Source organism: Tyto alba, unplaced genomic scaffold (genome assembly GCF_018691265.1).
Source record: "Tyto alba isolate M040663 unplaced genomic scaffold, T.alba_DEE_v4.0 Super-Scaffold_7, whole genome shotgun sequence".
Taxonomy (NCBI): Eukaryota; Metazoa; Chordata; class Aves; order Strigiformes; family Tytonidae; genus Tyto; species Tyto alba.
The window spans coordinates 16,359,168-16,382,126 of NW_024881328.1; the positions used below are offsets into that span (position 1 = coordinate 16,359,168).

At 40.5% G+C, this 22,959-nt stretch overlaps 1 protein-coding gene across 1 annotated transcript in view; it reads left to right on the forward strand.

Annotated features, from left to right (window-relative positions):
• The window catches only part of GYPC (glycophorin C (Gerbich blood group)), a 33,563-nt gene extending 11,246 nt beyond the window's left edge, over positions 1-22,317 (forward strand). The window contains exons 2-3 of the mRNA XM_033003918.2: positions 18,552-18,602; positions 21,579-22,317. Of these exons, the coding sequence (XP_032859809.1) occupies positions 18,552-18,602; positions 21,579-21,775 (248 nt within the window). The 3' untranslated portion in view covers positions 21,776-22,317. The remainder of the gene's footprint in view (positions 1-18,551; positions 18,603-21,578) is intronic.
• The last annotated feature ends 642 nt before the right edge of the window (positions 22,318-22,959 follow it).

Consider the following 22,959-nt stretch of genomic DNA (forward strand, 5'->3'; position numbering starts at 1 on the left):
AGAAAAGATGTCTCTGGCTCCTGAGCTCATTCTCCCTGTGGATTAATGATCCATAAGGGACTCCTTGTACCAAGGAGGAGTAAATCACCCCTCCTGCTTTTTTGCAGGCAGGAATGTGACTGAGGAGATAAATGTCTTTACATTTCTCTGAACTTCGCTGTTGCTCCTTTGTAAAAGATTTTGCTTTCTGGAATCCATTAAAATCTGTGATTCTCAGATAAAGAATCTTCTTCCTCTTCCCACGTTCTGTGTGAGATGCTTAATCTCTGCATCTTGGGGACATAACCATTTGTGAGCTGGAAATAGAGCATGAACAAAGTCTTTCTCCTCTTGGGGTGCCTCCTCTGATTTCCTTTGCTTGCAGTGAATGAAACCTTTCATTTCAACAGCATCTGACTTGTGTCAGAAGGTTCATGACTGACTCGAGCAACAATGGGGTGGCAGAGAGGGATGAAATTGTTTAAAATGTGTCATTGCTAAATAAGTAAGGATCATCTTTAAACACAGGCAGGGAAAGCAAGAGGAGGTATGATTGCATGACACTGTTTTTAAGTGTCTTGCCTTTCCGCCCCTAGTCCTCTACATGACTTATATTTCTCTTAAGGAAAAGGTCATGACTTCTCCCCCAGGCTGCTACAAGCCTTCCCCAGGCAGGAAGCATATCCTGTGTCCTGTTTTCTCCAGAGGCCAGTAGCAGAGCAGATGGGAGCATGACTTCCATGTCACTGCTTCTAACATGCTGTTTTTAAGTGACCTGAGTACTGTATCTCTGGGTAAATCTCCCTCCCTTTCAAATGTGGTTCAGGCCCAGGACGTTGCAGAGACTGGCAGCTGCTGGAGTTGGCCAGAGGGAGAAATACAAGCTACTCCCTTTGGAGGTCTGGATGCCTACTTTTATCAGATATGAAATTGCAGCAGTCATTAGGGGAAGGGGGGAGGAGGAGTCCACATGTCCTGTAATTAAAGACTGTGTCTGTGATTAATTCTGGAGGAGAGGGGTTTATTTTCCTCATTGAAAATAGACTTGGAAACTGGAATTTAGCACATGCTGTTTTCCACCTAAGTGATTTACTTCACAGCTCACATCAGAGAAGAGGGTCCCAAACCCTAAGGGATCAACCTTCCCTGGTCATGTCCTGATGCCTGCAGCACACAGCAAGGTCCAGGATTTGTGGGTAGTTGAGGGAAGCCATACAGGGAGATACTGACAAATGCGGGTGTCCAGCTTTGCAATTGACTCTCTCACTGTTTGGTACATTAAGGTAACAGTTTGCTGTTTGTGGACATAAGCATCCATATCCCTAAGAGGATACTTCTACCCCAAACTGAACATAATCCTCGGTGAGGTGAGATGTAGCAATAAATGAAAAATCAGTCCATTAACAGGGTGTAAATCCATGGCACGTCAGCTGTGGCCAAGGGCTGTATCCTCTCTCCAGACTCCCAGGGCATACATACCTGTCTTTCCCATTCCCCATCCTTGTTGGGATATTTCTAACCCATCTTCTAGCTAATGGGATTTGATATCAATTTTTCACATCCCTTGTTGCATTACCATTGCACAATGAAGCAATGTTGTGGCATTACCAGAGCTGCCTCTGTGTTTCCTTTGGCCACCACCAGCTGGCTGTTAGGTTACACCAGTATTAAGAAAAAAAGACTTTCTTTCCCATGGATGCTGCTACCTCTTCCCACCTGCTACAGTATCTATGACAAGTGATTGACAACATAGGTTTGATCCTGATGGTGCTGGGTGTGCAAGACTTAAACACTTTTTCAATTCTGCCCATGAAAATGCTGTGGGGAGCATGGAGCTGATGGTCCGTCTTCCCCATTAGAGCCAGTAGCAGATGCCTAATGGAGAGTTAAAGCACAGGGCAGCCATCTAGGGATCTGAGGAATGGTAAATTCTTGAGCCAGAGTTAGCATTTCAATGTTAAAAAGGTTGCCTTGGGGTATAAAAGCTTTTGCATTTACCAGAGTTTCTCATATAAAATACTTTAACCTCCTGCTCACATCCAGACTCAGCTCTTGGCAGGACTGAACCTTACCTCCCCCTCTTCTTGAATGAGCTCTTTTAACTTGTAGTTGAAGGAATTCAACCTTGAGAGATCAGCACTACTGAAGGCACAGCTTGTGTCCAGGATTAAGGCACTCCCCTGCCTTATTCCCCCAGGCAACCACAGTGCCTCCAGGAGCCATGCAGGAATGCATGTGGCCATGGCTTTATCATTTTGTCCCCTCTAACAGCCAGCTGTGCAGCAGGAGCTGTTAGATAAAGGCTGTTGCCTGAAGCTATCCATGCAACTCAGCACAGCACAAGGGTGCCCACATGCCTAGCCCTGGTCTGGGAATGCAAGTGGGATAGGGAAAGTCTGCCACTCCTTCTTCCGCCCTCATTCAGTGGAGCTCCTACTTGTCAGACAAAAGTGTTCAGTGGATGGCTTTAAGGAAGCAAAGCCAGACTGCTGTGTATATTCCTTATTTATAAAGCATGTACATACCCTAGGGAACACTTCTTGCTGACTGTCTCCTAAAGGGACTCCCAAGAGCAAAGAAGCCAGTAAGATAAGCCTTAGAGCTTCTTCCTGTGTGTTTAACTCTGTCATCATCTGAGCCCGGCTGGCAGCTAAATGCCATGCTGCCGTTCATCCACCCTCCCTCCACATGGGAACGGGGAGGGAATCGGAGGGGCAAAGGGAGACTCACAGCTTGAGATACAAACAGTTCAATAACAGTAACAGAATAATACACTGACAGCAGTACCAACGGGTAACGTACCATACAGCTGCTCACCACCCGCCTGCTCCCGGCCATCGATCCCAAACACAAAGGCCCCACAGCCACACACCCAAAAGTGAGAGCCCCTCCTGGCTCACTCCTGCCTTTATATAGTGACCATGATGTCACGTGACATGGACTATCGGCCAATCGGGGCCCATCCCTCCAGCTGTGCTCCCCCCGCCCCCGCACACAGGTGAGGGCACTGGGCCCTGGGGAGCCCCTGGGGTCTCAGGGGGCTGCAGCTCCTCCCGCTGCCAGACCAACAGGAACCCTATTCCAGCCCCAACCAGGACAAACTCTCATGGGGGTGGCAGGAACATGGGGAAAGACTGCCATATCTCACGAAAGTAGCTTAGTGCATTTAGAAATACAGGCATTCAGGTCTTGCAGAAGAAGGAATTAAAAGTGACAGAAAGGCCCTGTAAAAGTGTGGGCTATTTTATCCACTTCGTTCAGTTTTCTATTCCATCCATGCAGATGGAACCAAAAAATGCAAAAGGATGTGGTCTTTACTCCTCTCTGACTTGTAACAGACACATACTTGTGTCCAAGCCTTGCCCTGCCATGAAGTACAGCACAACTGCCCCTGAAATAAACTACAGCTCACACATATCTCAGGGTGGAACTTGGCTCTTAAACAAAGTTTAATGAGAATCTGCTCTGGCTGAACTCTCCTTATGACTTCATATTTTCCAGGGCTGTGCTTTTTTTTTTTTTTTTTTTGTTCTTATTCTCTTTATATTAATAGGTGTTTCAGTGGGATAACTTGACCTTATGATACTGTTTCAAAGCAGACTTCTTTGGAGGCACTGGTAAATAGTTTGGGTTTGTTATGAAAGGGCTTTGAGAAATTCACACGGTCTTTCCTGACTGCTTGAGAAGGTAGACTTTTTTCAGTGTTAGAGAGCATCAACTGGTGAATTAAGTGGGGAAGTTGGAAAACAGAGAGAATGGGGAGAGCCTATATATGACAATCTTGATGATGAATTCTTGGTTCTATCATGTTTCTAATGTTCATAAAATAGTTTTTAAAAGCTTTCACCATTAGCCCAACTTAGCAGTTGGAGTGAGTGGGAGATCTGCCACCAACTTCAAAGGGAGCAGAAGCAGTTTAACTGAGAGAGCTTTTGCAAATCCCACCTTGTATGTACACCATTTGTTATTTCACTTTGTGTGTTGGAAGAGTGCCCTGCTTTGATACAAGTGTAAATGGAACAGCAGTGACTTCTGCTGCTGGGCTGCAGAGTGTGATTGCTGCTGATTCAGCTGTAAAAGAGCAGCATCCCTCCAGGCAGCGAGGGAGGTACAGAGTAACAGCTCTGCCCTAGGGTCCCTCTTTTGACAGCTGAGAGAGGGGCCTTACCTCTTTGTGCATTCCAATATATTCTTACACAGGGAATACCTAGCCCAAGTTTTTCTATGGCCTCTAGAGATACTGTATCTCAAAGGAGTCACTTGGCTGTTAAAACCTCAAGTTTTCTGTTCTGTTCAGAGCAATCAAGTTGGTTTTCTCTTTATGCTTCTCTTTTGGGGGACTTGTTTTTTCTGAGTGCAGATTTATAATACTTCACCCACTCAAAAGAGCATTAATGGGTTTGCCTTCTATGTCTGCACCTAGCAAACCCCTCCCTGTTAACAGATTGACAAACAGACTACATGGTGACTTGGATCAGTTTGCCAGTAAGTAAATACCCCCCACCTCTTTCCTTTTGGTGGGCTGATTTTCTGCTGGATCAGCTTGAAAGGAAAAGGGTTAGGAACAAGAATGCCTTTTTCTGCTGGAATGTAGCAGTGAGCTCAAATCACAGCAATTCACTCTCAGCTTTCCTGCATGTATATTTCAAATATTTAGGAAAGGAGCAGACCGAAGGTTTTACAATAAGTCAAAAATATGTTGATCAGAGAAGTGCCATAGCAAGCATTTGTTGCTATTGAAAAGTACTAGACCATATTTCTTTGCTTAACGACACACATTAATCCTCCATTGAAATTGCCAGGGCTGTCCAAGTCAAATCTGGTTTTAAAGGTTTAAAATATAGTCCAAACTATAAAAATGTAACATTCTGACCAAAAAAAGGAGCTGAAAAAAATCTCAGCAATGTCCCTTTGTTTTTTCATTTGCTGTTTAAACCACTAAGGACATCTTCTACAAACTTTGAAATGGTCTCAAAAACATGTCATTTTTTAAATTGGTGAGCAAAATATGAATATTATCCAAGTACTCACTGATAGTTCTGTTTTCAGTCCAGTTTCCTATTGAAATGAGTCTTGTGTGTTCCTGCTGTCTATCTGTCTGCTTAATCATCTGTTCATCCATCTGTCACATCCTATCAAGAATTTTTGGATCCACTAACCAAACTGGATTTGAAAGAGAATCAGAAGCCTCAGAAATTGTTACCATTCTCCAAATTGTATGAAAGTCAACATTTGTCTTCAGAGAGCCATTTCAGTGAGCAGTAACCCAAAAGGACTCCTTATTAGGAGACTAAACTAAATGGAACTCTTTTCTAGTTAGGAATATAGTAGCACCAAATTTTGGCATAATAAGACTGCTTCCATAAATATGACTGCAACTTAATAGACAAAATCAGAGTGTGAGACACTATTTAAGCACCTGTAGGAGAGATCTAGTGCTTCTAACCAGTGCATGTTGAAAGCTCTGCAAAAAAGTCTAAGCCCTCAGCACAGGCTTCGGAAAGGGATGATTAGGCAATGCTAAGAGTAATGGCTGGGATTTATTTTCTTTAATTATAGACTCCAGAAATCTAAGCTTCTAACCTGAGCTAGTCTTCTAGATTTGCCTCTTGGCTGATGGGAAGAGAAATTCCCACTCCGTGCCCCAGGATTCATCACACCTCTGTTGGAGCTGAATGGATCTTCTTCTAAGAATACATGTCGGAATGAATAGAATAGAATAGAATAGAATAGAATAGAATAGAATAGAATAGAATAGAATAGAATAGAATAGAATAGAATAGAATAGAATAGAATAGAATAGAATAGAATAGAATAGAATAGAATAGAATAGAATAGAATAATAGAATAGTTCCAGTTGGAAAGGACCTACAACAATCATCTAGGCCAACTGCCAAATAGTGTCCTCTCTGCAGTATTTGTGGAGAGAGTTTAGAACACATAAACTCATTTCTAGTAGTCAAACATCTTGCCAGGCTGGTTATTAGCTCTCCACCTACATGGTACTTACTGTTTATGTTTCATTAGGAGAGAGGAACATTAGTAATGAGCTGTTAATGCATCTCATAACAATGTAAGTCCTGCGCTGAAAAACATTCAGTATATAGCTTCAATGAAGTTTTTTTTCATGCTCAGCTATCTTAATGCATTCAATATGCTATTTGTCAAATAATGCCAGACAACTGTCCAAAAATAATAGACAAGTGAGACTTTTTTTTTTCCTCTTTTTAACATTTATTGCACAATCTGTCTAAAATTGCTCAGATGAATGATAGATGGCAAAGAAGTTTTACTGAAATTGCCCAACTCAATTCAGACAGCTTGGAATGATGAGTAAATGCTTTCCATACAATAAAATGGGCTTTGTCTTTTTAAATGGAGCAGATATGCAAAAGAAATCTGCATATTCATTGCAGAATCCTTGGAAAATGAGAAATGTTGTTGCCCTGAGCTACTATTTGCCTTGCAAGTTTCTAAGGTGTTTCAATATGTTTTATTTTCTTTGTTTAATATGCTCAATATTTAAAGCATTTGGAAGATTGTTTTTTCTACAGATATCTCCATTAATAATATTAACCTCATCAGTGTGCTCCAGGAAAGATCTCTGTGTCCCTGAAGAGCATATGCTAAACATCCTGACATTTCCACTTGCAATGCTTAGCAGACAGTGCCTTAGGCAAGCACTTGTGTATGAGCTTGACGTAGCTGAATACAATTCATATCAAATAAGCTAGGGGACAGAGCACAGAGAGCACCTGTTTCCAAGAATTGTCACCTGTCAGACTGCTTTGCTACAAAATATTGGTGGTGGGAACAAGATATAAAGGAAGAAACCTGCCCATGTTGGGAAAATTATTATACTTTTATAAGGATAGTAACCTGGCATTACATTCTTTGAATTGTCAAGATATCTTTGTACATAACTACAGGCTTTCACCATGTTCCAGGTGACATCACCTGTAATTTGATTATATCACCTGTAATTTAAACACAAGGTCAAGCTTCTTCATCTCAAAATGTGAAATAGACATTTATCAGTCTTAATAGAATAATGGCCATGTTTATTTCCTTTCATGTCAGTGTTCATTAAAACAAGCTTTCTGTCAGCACCAGAACCAGTGAAACACTCTTCCTTTTGGATTTATACCTCTGTCCCCTAAATCTCACACCCCACATACACTGGCTCCCTCCCAGAGTGGCTCCCCACGGGGAGGGGAAGCATCTTGCTGCAGCTCCTCTGGACCTACATACACAATGACTGGAAAGCACGTGGTGACTGGAAAACAGGCTGCTGCTAAACAGAGCTTAAAACTACTGAGTCCTTTCTGTCTTTCCTTCACTGCTGAACTACCCTAGACTTCTTTTTCTCTCCAGTCTGCAGTTTTCATGAAAATTGAGGCAAAGTGCTTATCTTTGCCTGCTCTTTCTTTAAAAACAGCTGGAGTTGAATAATGGAGTCAAAAATTGTAAAGGTTACAAGGACAGTCAGGTACACAGCAGTAGCAGAAAATCGGTGCAAAAATGCTGCTGAATGTATTCAATGAAAATATTTCAAATGCTAACAAACAGTTCAGTCTGTCTTAGTTGGGGGGACTGATTTCAGCTGATATTTGCCTTGAATAGTACCACATCCATAAAAAGGATATGCTTCAAATGTAAACTAAAACCTAATCTTAAGAAGTTATTAAGGTCATAAAATCAAGCACAGCAACATCAAGAAACACAGAGATCAGCTTATCCTCTGATGACACGGTCAAAAGGCCTGAGGGTCAGGATGGAGGCTGGTAAACCTGCTAGGTACAAATTAAAAGCACATCTTGGTAAATAATCACAAGTAGTTTAGCAGTTAAATTGTCTTACTGCATCATATAAACATTTACTCAAGGGGTTGGGAAGGTATTATTATGTCCTCCAAGACCTTTGGTCTCTGACTTTTCACTGAAAGGCTTTAGCTTAAAATATTATGCTTATATTTCTAACATGCAAAGTTTAGGTCAGTGAGGTGTGCTTCTTTCATTCACTGTTTCTCAGGAATTACAAGTTAAGTATCTGTTGTAGGTTGTCAGATGGGCTTTCAGTATGTCCAGACTCAGGTCCTTCGATTACCTATGATCATTTGCAACATTTGCAATGGTTAATCAATTAAGCCAGCAACTCCTTTCCATTCCACTTTGATCTCAGTGAATGAGCAAATGGCCACTTTGTTCCCATTTTAATTCAGCAAAAAATGACTAGTGCTTGAAATTGTTGACTTTGGAGGAAAGTCAAGCAGAAATTATCTGGCAGATTCACTGGATATTTAATGTTTCTTTCAAAACCTTCCCAATTAAAAAGACCTCAAAAGGACTACACTGTTATGATGAAGAGCGGGGAGGGGGAAGGAAAACACAAGCAGGAAAACATCTTGATTGTGGACTGTACATTATGAATTGATTCATACCCCATTTGTCACTCCTTCTTTAATGAAGCAATACCAGGTCAATTTATCTTCCCCAGCAAGATGTTGTACATTTGGAGCATGAGCTGACTTTGATGGTTGTGGAGGAAAAATGTAAATGACGGCCTGGTTACATTAACATATTCCCATGGAAAAATAAGGAACTTCTTGCAGTGATATGACTATAAACATGAGGCAGACAAAACAGGGTACAACTTGCAAGTTGCTACATGCAACATTTTTTCAAAAAGGTTAGACCTTTTTCCAGGTCCATACACTTCATATACCCTTTGTATGATAAGAAGGCACTGTTTGTTCTTCAGACATCAAGGAGCTTTCCCATAGGGGCACAGCAAAACCCAGCCATTATACATGAGCAACAAGACCGCCACTGCATGAACCTTGGTGCCTTCCCACATTCCGTCTCTAAAGACAAGTTTTCTACAGCATCCTTTTGTGAGCCTCATTGCCTGTTTGTGAAGGAGCTCAATTGCCAGGCGGGACACCTCCTTTCTCTAACTTCTCCTCTGCTCTGGGTTTCTACTGCTGACCCTGAAACCTTCTTGTCATTCCTGATGCTATAAGCAGCAGATAGATCCATCTGAATTTCTCCATCAATTTTTTATTGTATATATACATTAGTGTGAATACACAGGACACATTAAATATCTGTTACCAGGGGCTACACAGGCCTATGATAAGCTCTCTCTCAAGTACTGTTCAGTATGGGAGCTTTATGGTTGTAACAATTATAGAATTTCTAAGAGAGGAATATAATTTTAATTTTCTTACTTGATGCACTTTGCATAATTGCTATCAGAATTGGTGTCTGGTATTCAGCTACCCTGAGCTAAGGAGCTGAAGTTCTTCAATGTATGTCTCTACTAAGTGCAAATAAAAAAAAAAAGAAATATGTGGTTCAAACTGAAAGGGGAATTGGGGTGGGGGGATGGGATGTCAGCTCTTTTGGGGGATAAACAGAAAAGTTTGATTTAACTAAAAAAATCTGTGGGTTTTTTTAGATTATGTAACCCTTTAAAACACAATTTTCTTCTATTTTTTTTTTAATTGTAATTTACTGTTTTTATTTCAAAATATAGAATATTTGTTCAGTTTTAAAAGATCTTTATTATTTTTCACCTAAAACGATTTCCCAAATTTCATGAACATTTTCTCCTTGTCCCTCTTATCATTAAGGGATATCATATGATTATTCTTTGATAAGCTGATTTTTAATGTATCTCCCCATCTTTGATTTTCCCAAGACTCAAGTGCTTCACAATAGAAGGAGAAACTGTGTGCATGTAGCCATTACTTCCTCAAACATTGGAAAACATATTTTTTCCTTCTTATTTAACAACATTCTAGAATGGTACAGGAATATTTTGTTGACACTGTATACAAGAATCAAATGAGAACTGCTAAAATTATGTGACAATCCTAAACTAATAAATTAATTTGATAAAATCTTTTTATCTTCACTATATTACAAAGTGTGAAAAGTCTTAAACGGACCTTTATTTTAATTGAATGAGACTGGATTTTTGTCTTTTCAGAATTAATGACTTGCTAGATAAAGTACTTGATAGTTTGGACAGCAAGAGGATTGGGCCCAGTACATTTTAATTTTGTAAATATTTTTAATCTGTATGATATATCTTACATTTGAATCACAGTCCATTTACTTACTCCAAAGATCATACGGTTGTTGTTATATGTCACTACTATTTTCCTTGTAATAATTTAGTATATAAATGGAAGCCAAATTATTCTGTCTCTTGTCCAGATTGACAGATGAGAAACTGTTCCTTAATTTTGAAAGAACAGCCTTGATGTGTTTCATTATCTAATGGGAGATAGTGATGGCTTTTTCAGCAGAATGTGTCAAGTTGATGGGTTCAAGCTGATGACCCTTTGGGATAAGAGATGCCAGATCTGGCAGGGCATTGCACACTTACTGGAAAATATTAAAATAGGTAATGAATTTTTTTTTAAATCCAGAAAAGCCTCAGTGCAATGCATCTGATATCATAACACAGGCCAGAGAGCAGTTCGAGCAATTAACATATTTTTAACCTGAAGTTTTTAGAAGTTGGTTCAACTCATTTTTACACATGCAGCTGCAGTGAACCAGTTCTAACTATAGCTTGTAAATTAAATCGGTATGCTAAGGTTAATAGATTAATGATTTTCTCATGAATGCAATGTGTTGGCAAGGCACAAACATAAACCAAAGGGCAAGGAGGACATACCACAGTTGCATAAACAATGGAGATGTTAAGACTTCATTAGTTCTTCCATACTAAATGTGTGGTAAGAGAAGTCTTGCATCAATGATGACAATAGGGACACTTTAAGACCTGTTTTACCATTGACAGGACTGATGACTTCAGAAGAGCATACAAAGAACAAAAAGAGCCCCTGGGAAAGGAATAGCTGTAATAAATACATTGTTATGTACATAATATTAAAAAAAAATAAATTGCATAAACTATAGCAAAGATTTTTAACAATTGCGAAAGTTTCCTGGTAGACTCTGTATATTCCTCAATACTTTCAGAAGTTCATAATGTTTTACTGAACGCAATCAAATACCTTACTATCATCTTCAGTGGAAGCAATTAGATCAGTGATGAGTGTTTTGGAAACCCCACCTGATTTCTTTACATGAAAAGGCAGTCTTCCTTTAAAATTTCAACTTCTTTAAAATAAGGCAAAATTGGCATGGTATGTTATGCTAGGTCAATTGATAGAACCCAAAAAATAGACAATAATTTACTAGACTCAGTATTACTGAGTAAACTGTATTTCATTAGTCTCCAGTTATACTTAAAGCTCTCTTTCAAATGTATGAATGTCCAAAAGATCAATACAGAGGCAAAATGCTTCTCTAAATTCCATTTATATCTGGCCTGGATCATGAACTGGATGTTATTCTCCCTTGTTTACTGGAAGTGCACAGATAGATAGTATTGATATTTAAGACAAAACCATTAAATATTTAATAGTTGAATTCTAAAGACACACTTCAGGCTACGGACTGCTTACACACCACTTCTTGCAACAACACAGTCAATATTTGGGGTGTTTCTGCAAAACATATCCATGGATATACTGGGAGAAGGTTGGGTTCCTCCTCACCTGGAAAAGTCCCACTAGCAGCAGTGTTTTTCAAAAGGTTGTTAGGTGAGCTGATTAAAGATGCAATTTTACAGTGTATTTCTTACTTTGCACACCTAGAAAAGCTGTAAGAAGGAAATGACTGCCCTAAGGAGCTCAGCTCATCATTCACAGGGATTGAATGAATTTTAAGCACTTCTTATGCAATGAACAGGCACATCAAGAAAGAAAATGGGTTGCCCAAGAAAGCACTTAGAAACCTACTTGAGCGTAATTTAGCAGCCAAGGCTTCCTGTGAGATTGTAACCACGAGCAGGCAGCAATGGAGCATCATGATAAGAGATGGCTTAGGTTGCTAAGAATCAAAAGCACAAGCTTGTGGATAGGAAAATCCCAAAAGGCAGGAGCAGGAGCAGTGCTGTATGACTAGTGTTGAGTGTCTTTGAAAACTGTGTTGTAAAAGCTGCTTATCACACGTAGATATCTGTATACTCACTCATCTTGACTCACCCACTCCAAACAGCAGTATTACCTACAGCTGCAAGGAACTTGTGAAAACATGAGTTGCAGCCTTGGTCTTTTCTTTCTGTATTCAACACTACTTAGCAGTAAGCCCTTGTCCAGGATTAGTTTGGAGCATTATTTTAGGAAATGAGAGAGATACTGAGAAGTTTAGGGTAAGGTCTATGTTATCCCATCAAATTGTCCTTGTGGATTACACGGCAGAGATTTGGTAGTTTGCACCAGTGGATTAGATCTATCCTGTAGGATGATTCCCACGAATTCATATCAAATGTGCCAAGTGGGGATCCCTTTGCAGGTACAGCTTTCCTTTCACACCTTTTTCATGTGTAAATCCATAACAAGTAAACATGTAGGTACTTAAATTGCTAACTACAATGCTGACTGCAAAACCACTAAGGATACAAGTACTGGAGTTTTGCTGGAAACTCCTTTAGCAGGCAAAAACAATTCCTGAAAAATTAGAAAGATTAAACATCTCTGCAAATTTATCCCATGTGTCACTGACCATAGCCACGGAAGCACATTAAGGTATTGTTTTCTACAAGTAGCAGGATCTAAAAACTGGGCTTTCTATGCTGGATGGGAGAAAATAATTTGGGAACAAATACGGTCATTCCCATCAACATGTAAGTTTAACTGTTTGTCAGTTTGGATGTCTTAACATTGTTATGCTTCTAAAGTAGCTCACTGATAAGGCCTGCATCTTTATCAGGATTCTCATAATACTTTGTGTTTTCCTTAAAGACCTGTTTCCTGGTGTCACAAAATCATGACAAAACCTCAGTTTTCACCTACAAAGCTCATTTTGCCTTTGATGTTGTAGAGAAGGCCTGGAAAGTAAGACTTGAATGAAGCTCAGGTATGAAAGAAAGGGCAAATAAAAGAAATTTTAAATTATTTTAAAGAAAATGTCATATTCCTTGAGCAGAAAATGATTTATGGCTTTTAGTGCCTCAAATTTGTAATTTAAAGAACAAAAGAAACCATTACAAATGCCAAGAGAAGTGCATAGCAAAACAAGGAGAGTTCTGAACCTCACACAAACATTTTCCCTGCTGGACCTGCCTCCTTCAAACAGGTGCTTCTCAGCCAAAATGGAATGGAATCAGTTTAAACTAGAAAAAACTATCAAACTTAATAAAAGTCAAGTTTTATTGGAAAATCACACCTGGAGGAGGTGGTTTAAGAAATTTACCAACAAATTTAGCAGGAAAAACTCACCACTGGCTACATTAACATAAAAGCTAGTTGTACTGGCTTTTCAACTTTGAAGCACAAAGCCAGAGATCTGCTTGCAGTATTTAAGTCAGGAATATTTCTGGGGCTTTCAAAGGCTGCTGCCTCCTCAGCATTATTTGATTGATGAGAATTAGACAGGTAGCAATTGTCGTTCTATTTCAAAATTCTTTATCTGTAAGTTGATGGGCAGAACTGGAATTTGATGGATTTCAGGTCATGGTACAAAGGCATTTCTTGCCCTTCATTCTGGTTTTTAGAAACATAGTTTCCAACAACAAGCAATTTGATTTGTATGTTCTACTCTTGATTTAGTCAACCCATTCTGATGGCTAGAGATTTTATGATAAACGAGTTTTCCCACAATCTTTTGATTTCTGTGTGTCCTGGTAACCAATGTCACTAAATAACAACACTGTCTAAACACTTTGGAGAACAGATTGTAGCTATGAACAAGGGCCAGTACAACATTGAGAGGAAGCTTTGCAAGGACATTTTAGCAGCAGATAACACAGAAGGTGTCCCTGAAACAAAGGAAAATAGCCAAAGCAGGTGCAACAGCAGTTACTGAAACACAGACCTCTAAGTGCTCTGCACACAAAAAAAAGAGCAGAATATAGAAGGTACAAGAAGGCCAAAGCTTACAGCCGTTGCTCAGCTAAAAATTCCTCCAGTACAGAATATCTTTTCTGCCTCAGAAAGTGAAGATTCAGTCCTACAATAATGCAGTGCATTTCTCACATAGACTGAGCTGAAGTTTAGAGACACCACGCTGAGGTTCCTGTCCAAGCATGGATTCCTGTTTGAAAAGTGGCTCTTGTCTCACCTCTGCTCTGGGAAGATGGCCTCTTTTCATGAGCACATACTTTGCACTTTCCTCAGTTATATTTCATGAAGGGTGATACTGCTTGAATCTTGAGTGACACTGATACCTTCCCCCCCTGCCTAGCAATATCATAATAATGCCATGAATCACATAGTTATTTTTAGACAAAGTGATATTTCAGAGTCTGAAACAGTCATTGAGGGGCACCCTCCAAAACTGATTTGGGAGCAGACCCTGGAAACTTCTGGTCAATAGTGTGTATTGGGTTTGCACGGCAAGGTTTTGGTAGCAGGGGGACTACAGAGGGGCCTTCTGTGAGAAGCTGTTAGAAGCTTCCCCGATGTCTGATAGAGCCAATGTCAGCTGGCTCCAAGATGGACCCACCACTGGCCAAGGCCGAGCCCGTCAGTGACGGTGATAGCATCTCTGGAATAACATATTTAAGAAGGGGGAAAGGCTTTGGTGGGTGCCTGGCACCCACCCCGTACCCTTGCATCAGTGGTCGGGGAGGAGGTAGCTTCTTCAGAAACAGATTTCTCCAGTGTGGGTCCCCCACGGGGACACAAGTCCTGTCAGCAAACTTGCTCCAGCGTGGGCTCCTCTCTCCATGGGGCCAAAGTTCTTTGCAGGACCCTGCTCCAGCATGGGCTTCCCACAGGGTCACAACCTCCTTCGGGCATCCACCTGCTCCAGCGTGGGGTCCCGCATGGGCTTCAGCCAGAGATCTGCTCCACAGTGGACCTCCATGGGCTGCAGGGGCACAGCCTGCCTCACCGTGGTCTTCACCAGGGGCTGCAGGGGAACCTGCCCCAGTGCCTGGAGCATCTCCTCCCCCTCCTTCTTCACTGACCTGGCTGTCTGCAGGACTATTTCTCTCATATGTTCTCACTCATCTCTCTGGCTGCAGGTGTGTAGTTTGTTTTGTTTTTTTTTTTTTTTTTTTCCTTTCTTAAACATTGTCCTGGGTTGAGTGAGTGGTGGAGTTTTTTGGTGGCAGGGGAGGGGGCTATCGGGGCGGCCCCCTGTGAGAAGCTTCTCAAAGCTCCCCCAGCTCCACGACAGCTCCACTTCTGTTTGGGAAATTGAGCCAATCAACTGCGCCTCTGCGATAACGTATTTAAGAAGGGACGTGGTGACAGGCAGTGGGACTTGTGAGGAGGAGTGGCTGCAGCTGCCTGAACACCAAGGTCAGTGGAGGAACGGAGGAAGAAAGGAGTGGGGAGGTGTGCCGGAGCAGAGACCCCCCTGTATCCTGTGGGGAGACGGCAGGGTGCCCCCCCCTGCCACCCACGGAGATCTACGGTGGAGCAGACATTGATTTACAGCCTGTTGTTCCTGCTCGCCTGATCAAGGTTCTGTGCCCGAAGAAGGCCGGGGTCTCATGGGAAAAGGCAGCCCCGCTGCTGTAATTCAGCGCTGGGAGGATTGCAGCATGCGGGGGAGTCCCACGCCGGAGCAGCTCGGGAAGGGCTGCAGCCATGGGAGAGAATCCAGTCGGAGGAAGTTAGTGACCCATGACGGAGCAGTGTGGGGAATGCTGCAGCCCATGGGAGGAATTCAAGTAGGAGAAAGTTTGTGGAGGACTGTCTCCTGTGAGAGGGGGACCACGATGGAGCAGGGGGGAACAAGTTTTGGACACTCCCCTCACCGAAGATGAAGGAAGTGGCAGCACTGACTGCACCCCCCATTCCCTGCCCCTGCGCCACTGGGGGAGGAGGTAGAGATATCGGGAGCAGAGCTGAGCCCTGGAAGAAGGGAGGGGTGGGGGGAAGGTGTTCTCAAGATGTGGCAATGCTTCTCACTGTCTTACTCTGTTATGTGTTGTTAGTGTCTGTAATAAATGTATGTTCTTTTTTCTTCCCCTAACGAGTCTGCCTTTTGCTTGTGATCATAAAAGGGGGATTTTCCCCCATCCCAGTCCTATCTTGAACCCCAAGCCTGGCTCTCTTTCCCTTCTCATTGCTGGAGGGGAAGGGAGAGAGAGGTGCTGCATTGTGGTTGGCTGCCAATCAGGCCTAAACCACGACAAACATCATCCCAGAGGCACTACCACCGTCACTGATGGGCTCAGCCTTGGCCAGTGGTGGGTCTGTCTTGGATCCAGCTGGTATTGACTCTGTTGAACACAGGGGAAACTTTGGCAGCTTCTCACATATGCCTCTCCTGTAGCCCCACTGCTACCAAAACCTTGCCACACACACCCAATACATGGTGGTAGCTGCAGCATTCTGCCACTCTGGGTGATGCAGAAATAGGCCATCTGGGAGGACAGCAAGACTGTTCTGTGGTCAAAAATCAACACACAATGGAGAAGTCAGACTCTTGTCCTTGCAGTAAAATGGGAACTGTGGTGAGTGAAGCCACATCATGGTGTGAGCTGGTTGCTGAATGGCACAGAATCATCAGGTTAACAGATTAGTACTGACTACACAGTAGCTCAAAATGGGTCCAGCATTCTTCTGAAAACTTAGAAAGTACAGTATGGTAATGAAAGCTTTTCTACAAAGTGATGATACTGTAATCCATTATCAAAAAGCACTGTGGTGGCAAGTACTAGAGATAAGGTACCTGCTTGTTATCTGAATCTGAGAGTCACCTGGGAATGACAGGAAAGAGCAGAGTTACTCATATACCTTTTTATAATCAAAAGGATAATGATTTGATCTGGAATTAAAGTTTGGAAGCAAGCTGTGTGGCTAGGGAAGCACTTTAGAATTCACACCTTGAAGTATATGATTGCTGCAGAGGGGTTAGATTTTTGGCATGCAACATATATTTGGTGTATAAAGAAATACAGAAGAGTGTGACCTTGAAGCAATTAATCTCTTCAGAGGCACATGGGTTTTGAATGGACAGAGACATAATTAGAGTTTTGAAATTACACAAGGTATGCTCAATCTTTTCATCAGTGTATAGCTGGAAAAAAATGTGGGAAAGATCTCTGGGGGAGGGGAAATTATTTCTACTTTCTAGAAGAAGTATCTCCTGTGTTTGGGAAAAGAGGGATCCTTTGAATTTCATCTTTCCTCAGTTTATTGCAATTTGATATAAAAGACCAGACATGACTAAGGAGAAAGTTGTTGATAGTGTCTTATCCTTGCATCATATATCACAGATGTAGTAAAAGGGGAGCCAGATATCAGCCATAGTGCCACTGTTGAATTCATAGAAGGATTTAGAATTAATATCTTTACTTTTTCCAGAGAACTTTTCTATCCACTGTGTTTACCAAAGGGAAGTAAAAAAAATATCTAACATAAAGTTATTTTTTACCTTGTTCAGAAACCAATATCATTTAGAATTGTATAAATAGTACAATAATAAACAAAGAAAGGAGTATATTGTCATAAACCTACATGAAAAAGCTCCAGGAGTTCATCATCTTCTCAGCCATCCACATAATTCAGTGGGCTGATACCAATGAAATTAAATAAGTAGAAGAAAACAAGATCAGAATTGTACCCTGATCAACTAAGTGGAAGCTAGTGAAGAAATGATTGTCTATATTAATTTACTTTCTCTTAAAGGTCTATATCAAATTATAAGGAGATAAAAACCCTCACTGTTTTTTAGGATATTTTTTCCTCTGCCCTTTAACACACTTTGGCTATTCATTAGTTGTTCTGAATATTCTTAGTAAGTTCTATAATTAAGATCAAAATGTAATTCAAATTCTAACCGCTCTTTCAGCAGCTTACCACTTTTCAGACCAATTTCTTACTTCTTAAAAAGACATGGTCAGGTACTTCTCTTTTGAATTTAAATTGCAAAGTTACCTTTTTTATATAAATTATAATCCAGTAAAAAATATAAATTGATTAATCAGCACTGAGTTCAGACTTACTCTGAGTGGGGAGTGTGTTTTATACCATACATATAACAGGCTTGCCTCGATTCCAAGTTTAGGTTTAAAAGAAAACAAATGCTAAGATTAAAACTAAGATATTGAAGATAAATAAATACTAACTAAAATCAATAAAGCCAGATTAATTTACATCAAATCAAGATACAGACTATACTCTGAAGAGCCATAAATGGGAAAATAAATAGGCACCGATATTTTTTCCCCAAAGCTACCTTTCTGAGAGTAATCACAATACCTAAATGCTCTTAATTTAATCATTCACTAAAGGATGTTACAGGTAAGTGCTCATAATAAACAGTAGGTGTTTCCCTGAGGGCCATGATAGTTTGCATAATGTTCTAGCTATTTATTTTACAGTGTTATGGTGACAGAAAACTGTTACAGTACAGCTAACTCTAATGAGAAGTTTCATAAATGTCTTTTGCTAACAAGAGATCTTGTTTAAGTTCCGAGTTTCAGAGGTTAAAATAATACACCAACACCACCAGTACAGTGACTGCTGTTACATATGATCCAATTCTTTTTTCTTTAATTAATTTTTGTATGTTCTAATCTATTTATAGATGGAGATATTGAGAGCCCCGCAGCTGGAGCAGATGTGGCTGTTATTGGAGGTAAGTAACAGACTGTACTGAGCAGCACCATTAGAATTAAAACAGCAGGTTGGTTGATTTCTTGCATTTTGGAAACCCCCTGCTTTGCTGAGGAGACAACAGGAGCGGCACAATTAGAGTTAATTAGGCCAGTGGGAAATCTGCTCCCAGAGGGTCTATTGGCAAGATAACGAGATGAGGTAATGAGCATAAACCATAGAGTGAGCAGTGCCACTTGCATCCATTCCTCATTTTAGGACAAAATACCTAACAGTCCTGCAGTAAAATCAACCTCTGATATTCTTCATTATTCACTGGGCCAAGATCATAATTTAATACAGAACTGGTGTAGCACCTTTGATTTGAGCCATGCTAGCTAATACCAGCTGACCCTTTATTTTTACAGAATATACCACAGTGCATTTCCTGGTGTTCCATTAAAGCACTCTCATGCATTTAAACTAAATACAGTTGTCAGAATAAATGAGTAAAGCTATGTTCACGGAAAGAACCTGTCTTTTTATTTTTATTGTGTTTGTTCATTTCCATGCTAACGCACTAATTTCAGTCATTCACAAGGGGGTATACCAATCATTAGTGCAAATTGGTGAGGTTCTGCAATATTTCCCTCAGGTCCCATCTCCCGTAACTTTAATTTCGGCTTTCTATGAACAAGTAGCAGGTAAATTGATTTGTACTTAGTCCCTTAGGCTTATTAATATTGTGCTACATCCAAAGCCTATTAAAGCCTCTTGTGTCAAGGGATAACAGTGAGGCCCTAAAAACTGATGAAGACCCCACTGCAACTACAATATTATTGTAAACCTGAAGTTCTTTGTATAAGAAATCTCATTTCTCCTAGCAGTAACTTCACTTTCGAGAACCAGGCACCATAAAATCAGCGGGATGACATTTCAGGAATATATTTTAATGCAGAGTTATCATTTTTATTTACATTGCTAATATTCATAGAATCACAGAATGGTTTGGTTTGGGAGGAACCTAAAGATTATCTAGTTCCAACCCCTCCGCCATGGGCAGGGACACCTTCCACTAGATCAGGTTGCTCAGAGCCCCATCCAACCTGGCCTTGAACACTTTCAGGAAGGGGACATCTACAACTTCTCTGGGCAACCTGTTCCAGAGTCTCACCACCCTCACTGTGAAGAACTTCTTCCTTATAACTAATCTAAATCTGCCCTCTTTCAGTTTAAAATCATTACCCCTTTTTCTATCTACATGCCCTTGTAAAAAGTCCCTCTCCAGCTTTCTTGTAGGACCCCTTTAGGTACTGGAAGGCTGCTATAAGGTCTCCTCAGAGCCTTCATTTCTCTAGACTGAACAACCACAGTTCTCTCAACCTGCCTTCATAGAAGATGTGCTCCAGTCCCCTGATCATCTTTGTAGCCTCCTCTGGACTTGCTCAAGCAGGACCATGTACTTCTTATGTTGGGGTCCCCAAAGCTGAATACAGTACTCTGGGAGGGGTCTCATGAGAGCAGAGTAGAGGAGTAGGATTACCTCCATCAACCTGCTGGTCATTCTTATTTTGCTGCAACCTAGGACACGGTTGGCTTTCTGGTCTGCAAGCGCATGTTGCTGGCTCATGGTTAGTTTTCCATCCACTACTACTCCCAATATCTCGAGCACAGGGGACAGAAGAGAGATACTATCTACGTAACCCCCATTGTCTCTGAAGAGTAGTAGGCATTTCCAGGGAGCAATTCATCTGACCAAACATAGGAATTCAGTTCTAGAACAGGAATTGCTCACCACACACACCAACCACTGACAGCAGAGGAAGCCCAAGGGGAGTAACTTGCAGCCTCCTGACCTGTATATGTTTACAAGAAGCCAGAAGAATTCCTACCTATTGCATCCTTATAGCAGCCTCACACTCCACATATGGGATTTTTCTAAAAATGTCCTGTTCTGGTGCTTTTTATTGTGTGCTTCTTTAATGTTTGGTTTACTCCTGGAGTTATATGAATATAAAATCAACTCAGTATCATGTACTTGTAAAGAATCACAGCTAAAGTCTTTATAAGCACATCCCAGTTGTATGCAAAAAGTGTTAAATATACAAGTTGAATAAACTTCAAAACACTTCATTTATTTTCAGGATACTTAAGTGAACAATTTGATCTGGGATGAAGGGGATACAGCTTATAATTTTTTAAAAATGGACTTGTCAGGAGTGCCTCTCTTTTATGGACTTCTACTTTTCACAATAGAGTATGAAAAAAAAGAAAGGGCTCTGGGAAGCAAGGGCACACACTATCCTCCACACAGCGTCTCCTGAAACTTGAATTGTCTTTCATTCACTAGGAGTGCTTCCATTCACCATCTAGCCCTATGCACGTTTAGATTACCTATGGATGTTTTTGTCCAGTCAACACATTTCTAGTAATTAGCCTTAGTCCAGTAGACAGGAAAGATCTACCCAGAATCCCTTCCTTCTCTCGCGCGTCACTTCCACATTCATTACAATCAGACTTTCTTAATTAGAGCACAGCATGAATTGGCAGCTTGCAGTACTGCAGTCACATGGCTCCTGCTATTTGTTGAATGTCTCCCAAGAAATACTCAGTGCTCTGTACTTCTCCTAAAATTGAGTACACTTGTGGAGGCAGGGACTGCAAGCTCCCCTAGGTATATGTTATGAGAAGGATGAAAGAAACCTATTGGTTTTCCTTTATGTTCTCTTATTTCTCCTCATTTTGTAACAAACTTTTATCTTCAATTAGTTCAACCACATCAAACCACTGATTTGAAAGAAAGCTAGTGAGAATTTGACATGCATTCCTTCATTATCTACATCCTACCTTGGTTTTTTGCAGTGTCAGACTCTGTTCTGACTCTGGCTACTGCAACATGCAAACATCTTATGATACATGGGCTTTTCCCTGTCAAGTAATTCAAGTTGTGATGTCCGGCTGTGAGATACTTCTCATATTTTACGACTGGCAATACATTTAACTAGTCTCTTTCCTCTAGGTGTGATTGCTGCAGTGGTATTTGTCCTTATTTGCCTGCTGGTGGTGATGATCCGGTACATGTACAGGCATAAAGGTACCTACCACACCAACGAGGCAAAAGGAACCGAGTTTGCTGAAAGTGCAGATGCCGCTTTGAAAAATGACCCCGCTCTCCAGGAAGCTGTGGATGAGAGCAAAAAGGAATATTTCATCTGAGAGGCATGATTTCCATGGAGACTTCTCCAAGGGAATCAATCAGAAATGATACATCAACAGAAGTGCTAAGAGATGGATAATGTGAGGATACAGGCAAACATGCTAATGAAAAGTATCTCTTTACTTTTTTTGTCACTGGGTTGTTTCTTTTCCTCTACTGGTGAAGAACTAAATGCCAGATACTTGCCTGTTGATTCTATTAGCAACACAGCTGATTACAGTTAAAATCAATATCAGATAAGAAGAAACAAAATCTCAGTATGAGTGATACACGAAAACCAGATAAATATAGCAAATGTCAATACTTGACATTTGGTGAAAATAGCAGATGACAATGGAAAACATCCTCTCAGAGTTAATGATACATCTTATACTGATATGATACAGAACTACCTGAAGCTGAATTTCAAATGGTCACAAAACAAACATTAAACTATATAAAGCTGATGTAGCTGGAACAAAAGTATCTTTGTAGCCCATCTATCTCCCCCCCTCGCCTTAAATGTGAAATTTTATTGGCACAGGGGAGTTTGTTTTGTTTGTTTGGGGATTTAGATTGGGATTTCTTTTTTAATTTTTTGAATCTTACATATATAAAAATCAAAGATACTTCAAAGAAATAAAACTGTTGGGAAACATGGAAAATGTAAGGACAAAAGATTTATTTCTAATTTTCTCTGCATGGCAGCTTGAGAACTGCAAAATGTTGGAATTTACAATGTATTATATAATAGTCAGTAGACTTACAAATATTATTCTAATTGGTGAGTTCCCTTCATGCATGCATAAATAAATATTAAAAGGTAAGGAATATTGGTTTGAGCAGATTGAGATTTTCCATGTAAGATTTTTTTGCCTGAGTATTTATTTATTTATTTTGCATTGGAAAATCCTCTTGAACGCCTGCCAGCAGGATTTTGGATTTTCGTAGGGAGAGGAATTCAATTCTGGTTCAGATACCAATAAATCTTTTACAAATGCAACCATAAGACTGCCACTATAAAGAAGCCTGTTCATCTGCATCCCACTGGCTTGTATTGATGTCTCCCTTTGTATGGCCTCTGTATAGCCTTTGCATTGCTAGGTAAGAGAATTACACCAACCATCAGTGCTTTATTATAAATAAATAAATAGATTAGTCATGATGGGTTACATGAGAAGATCTTATTCCTCACCTAAGAATC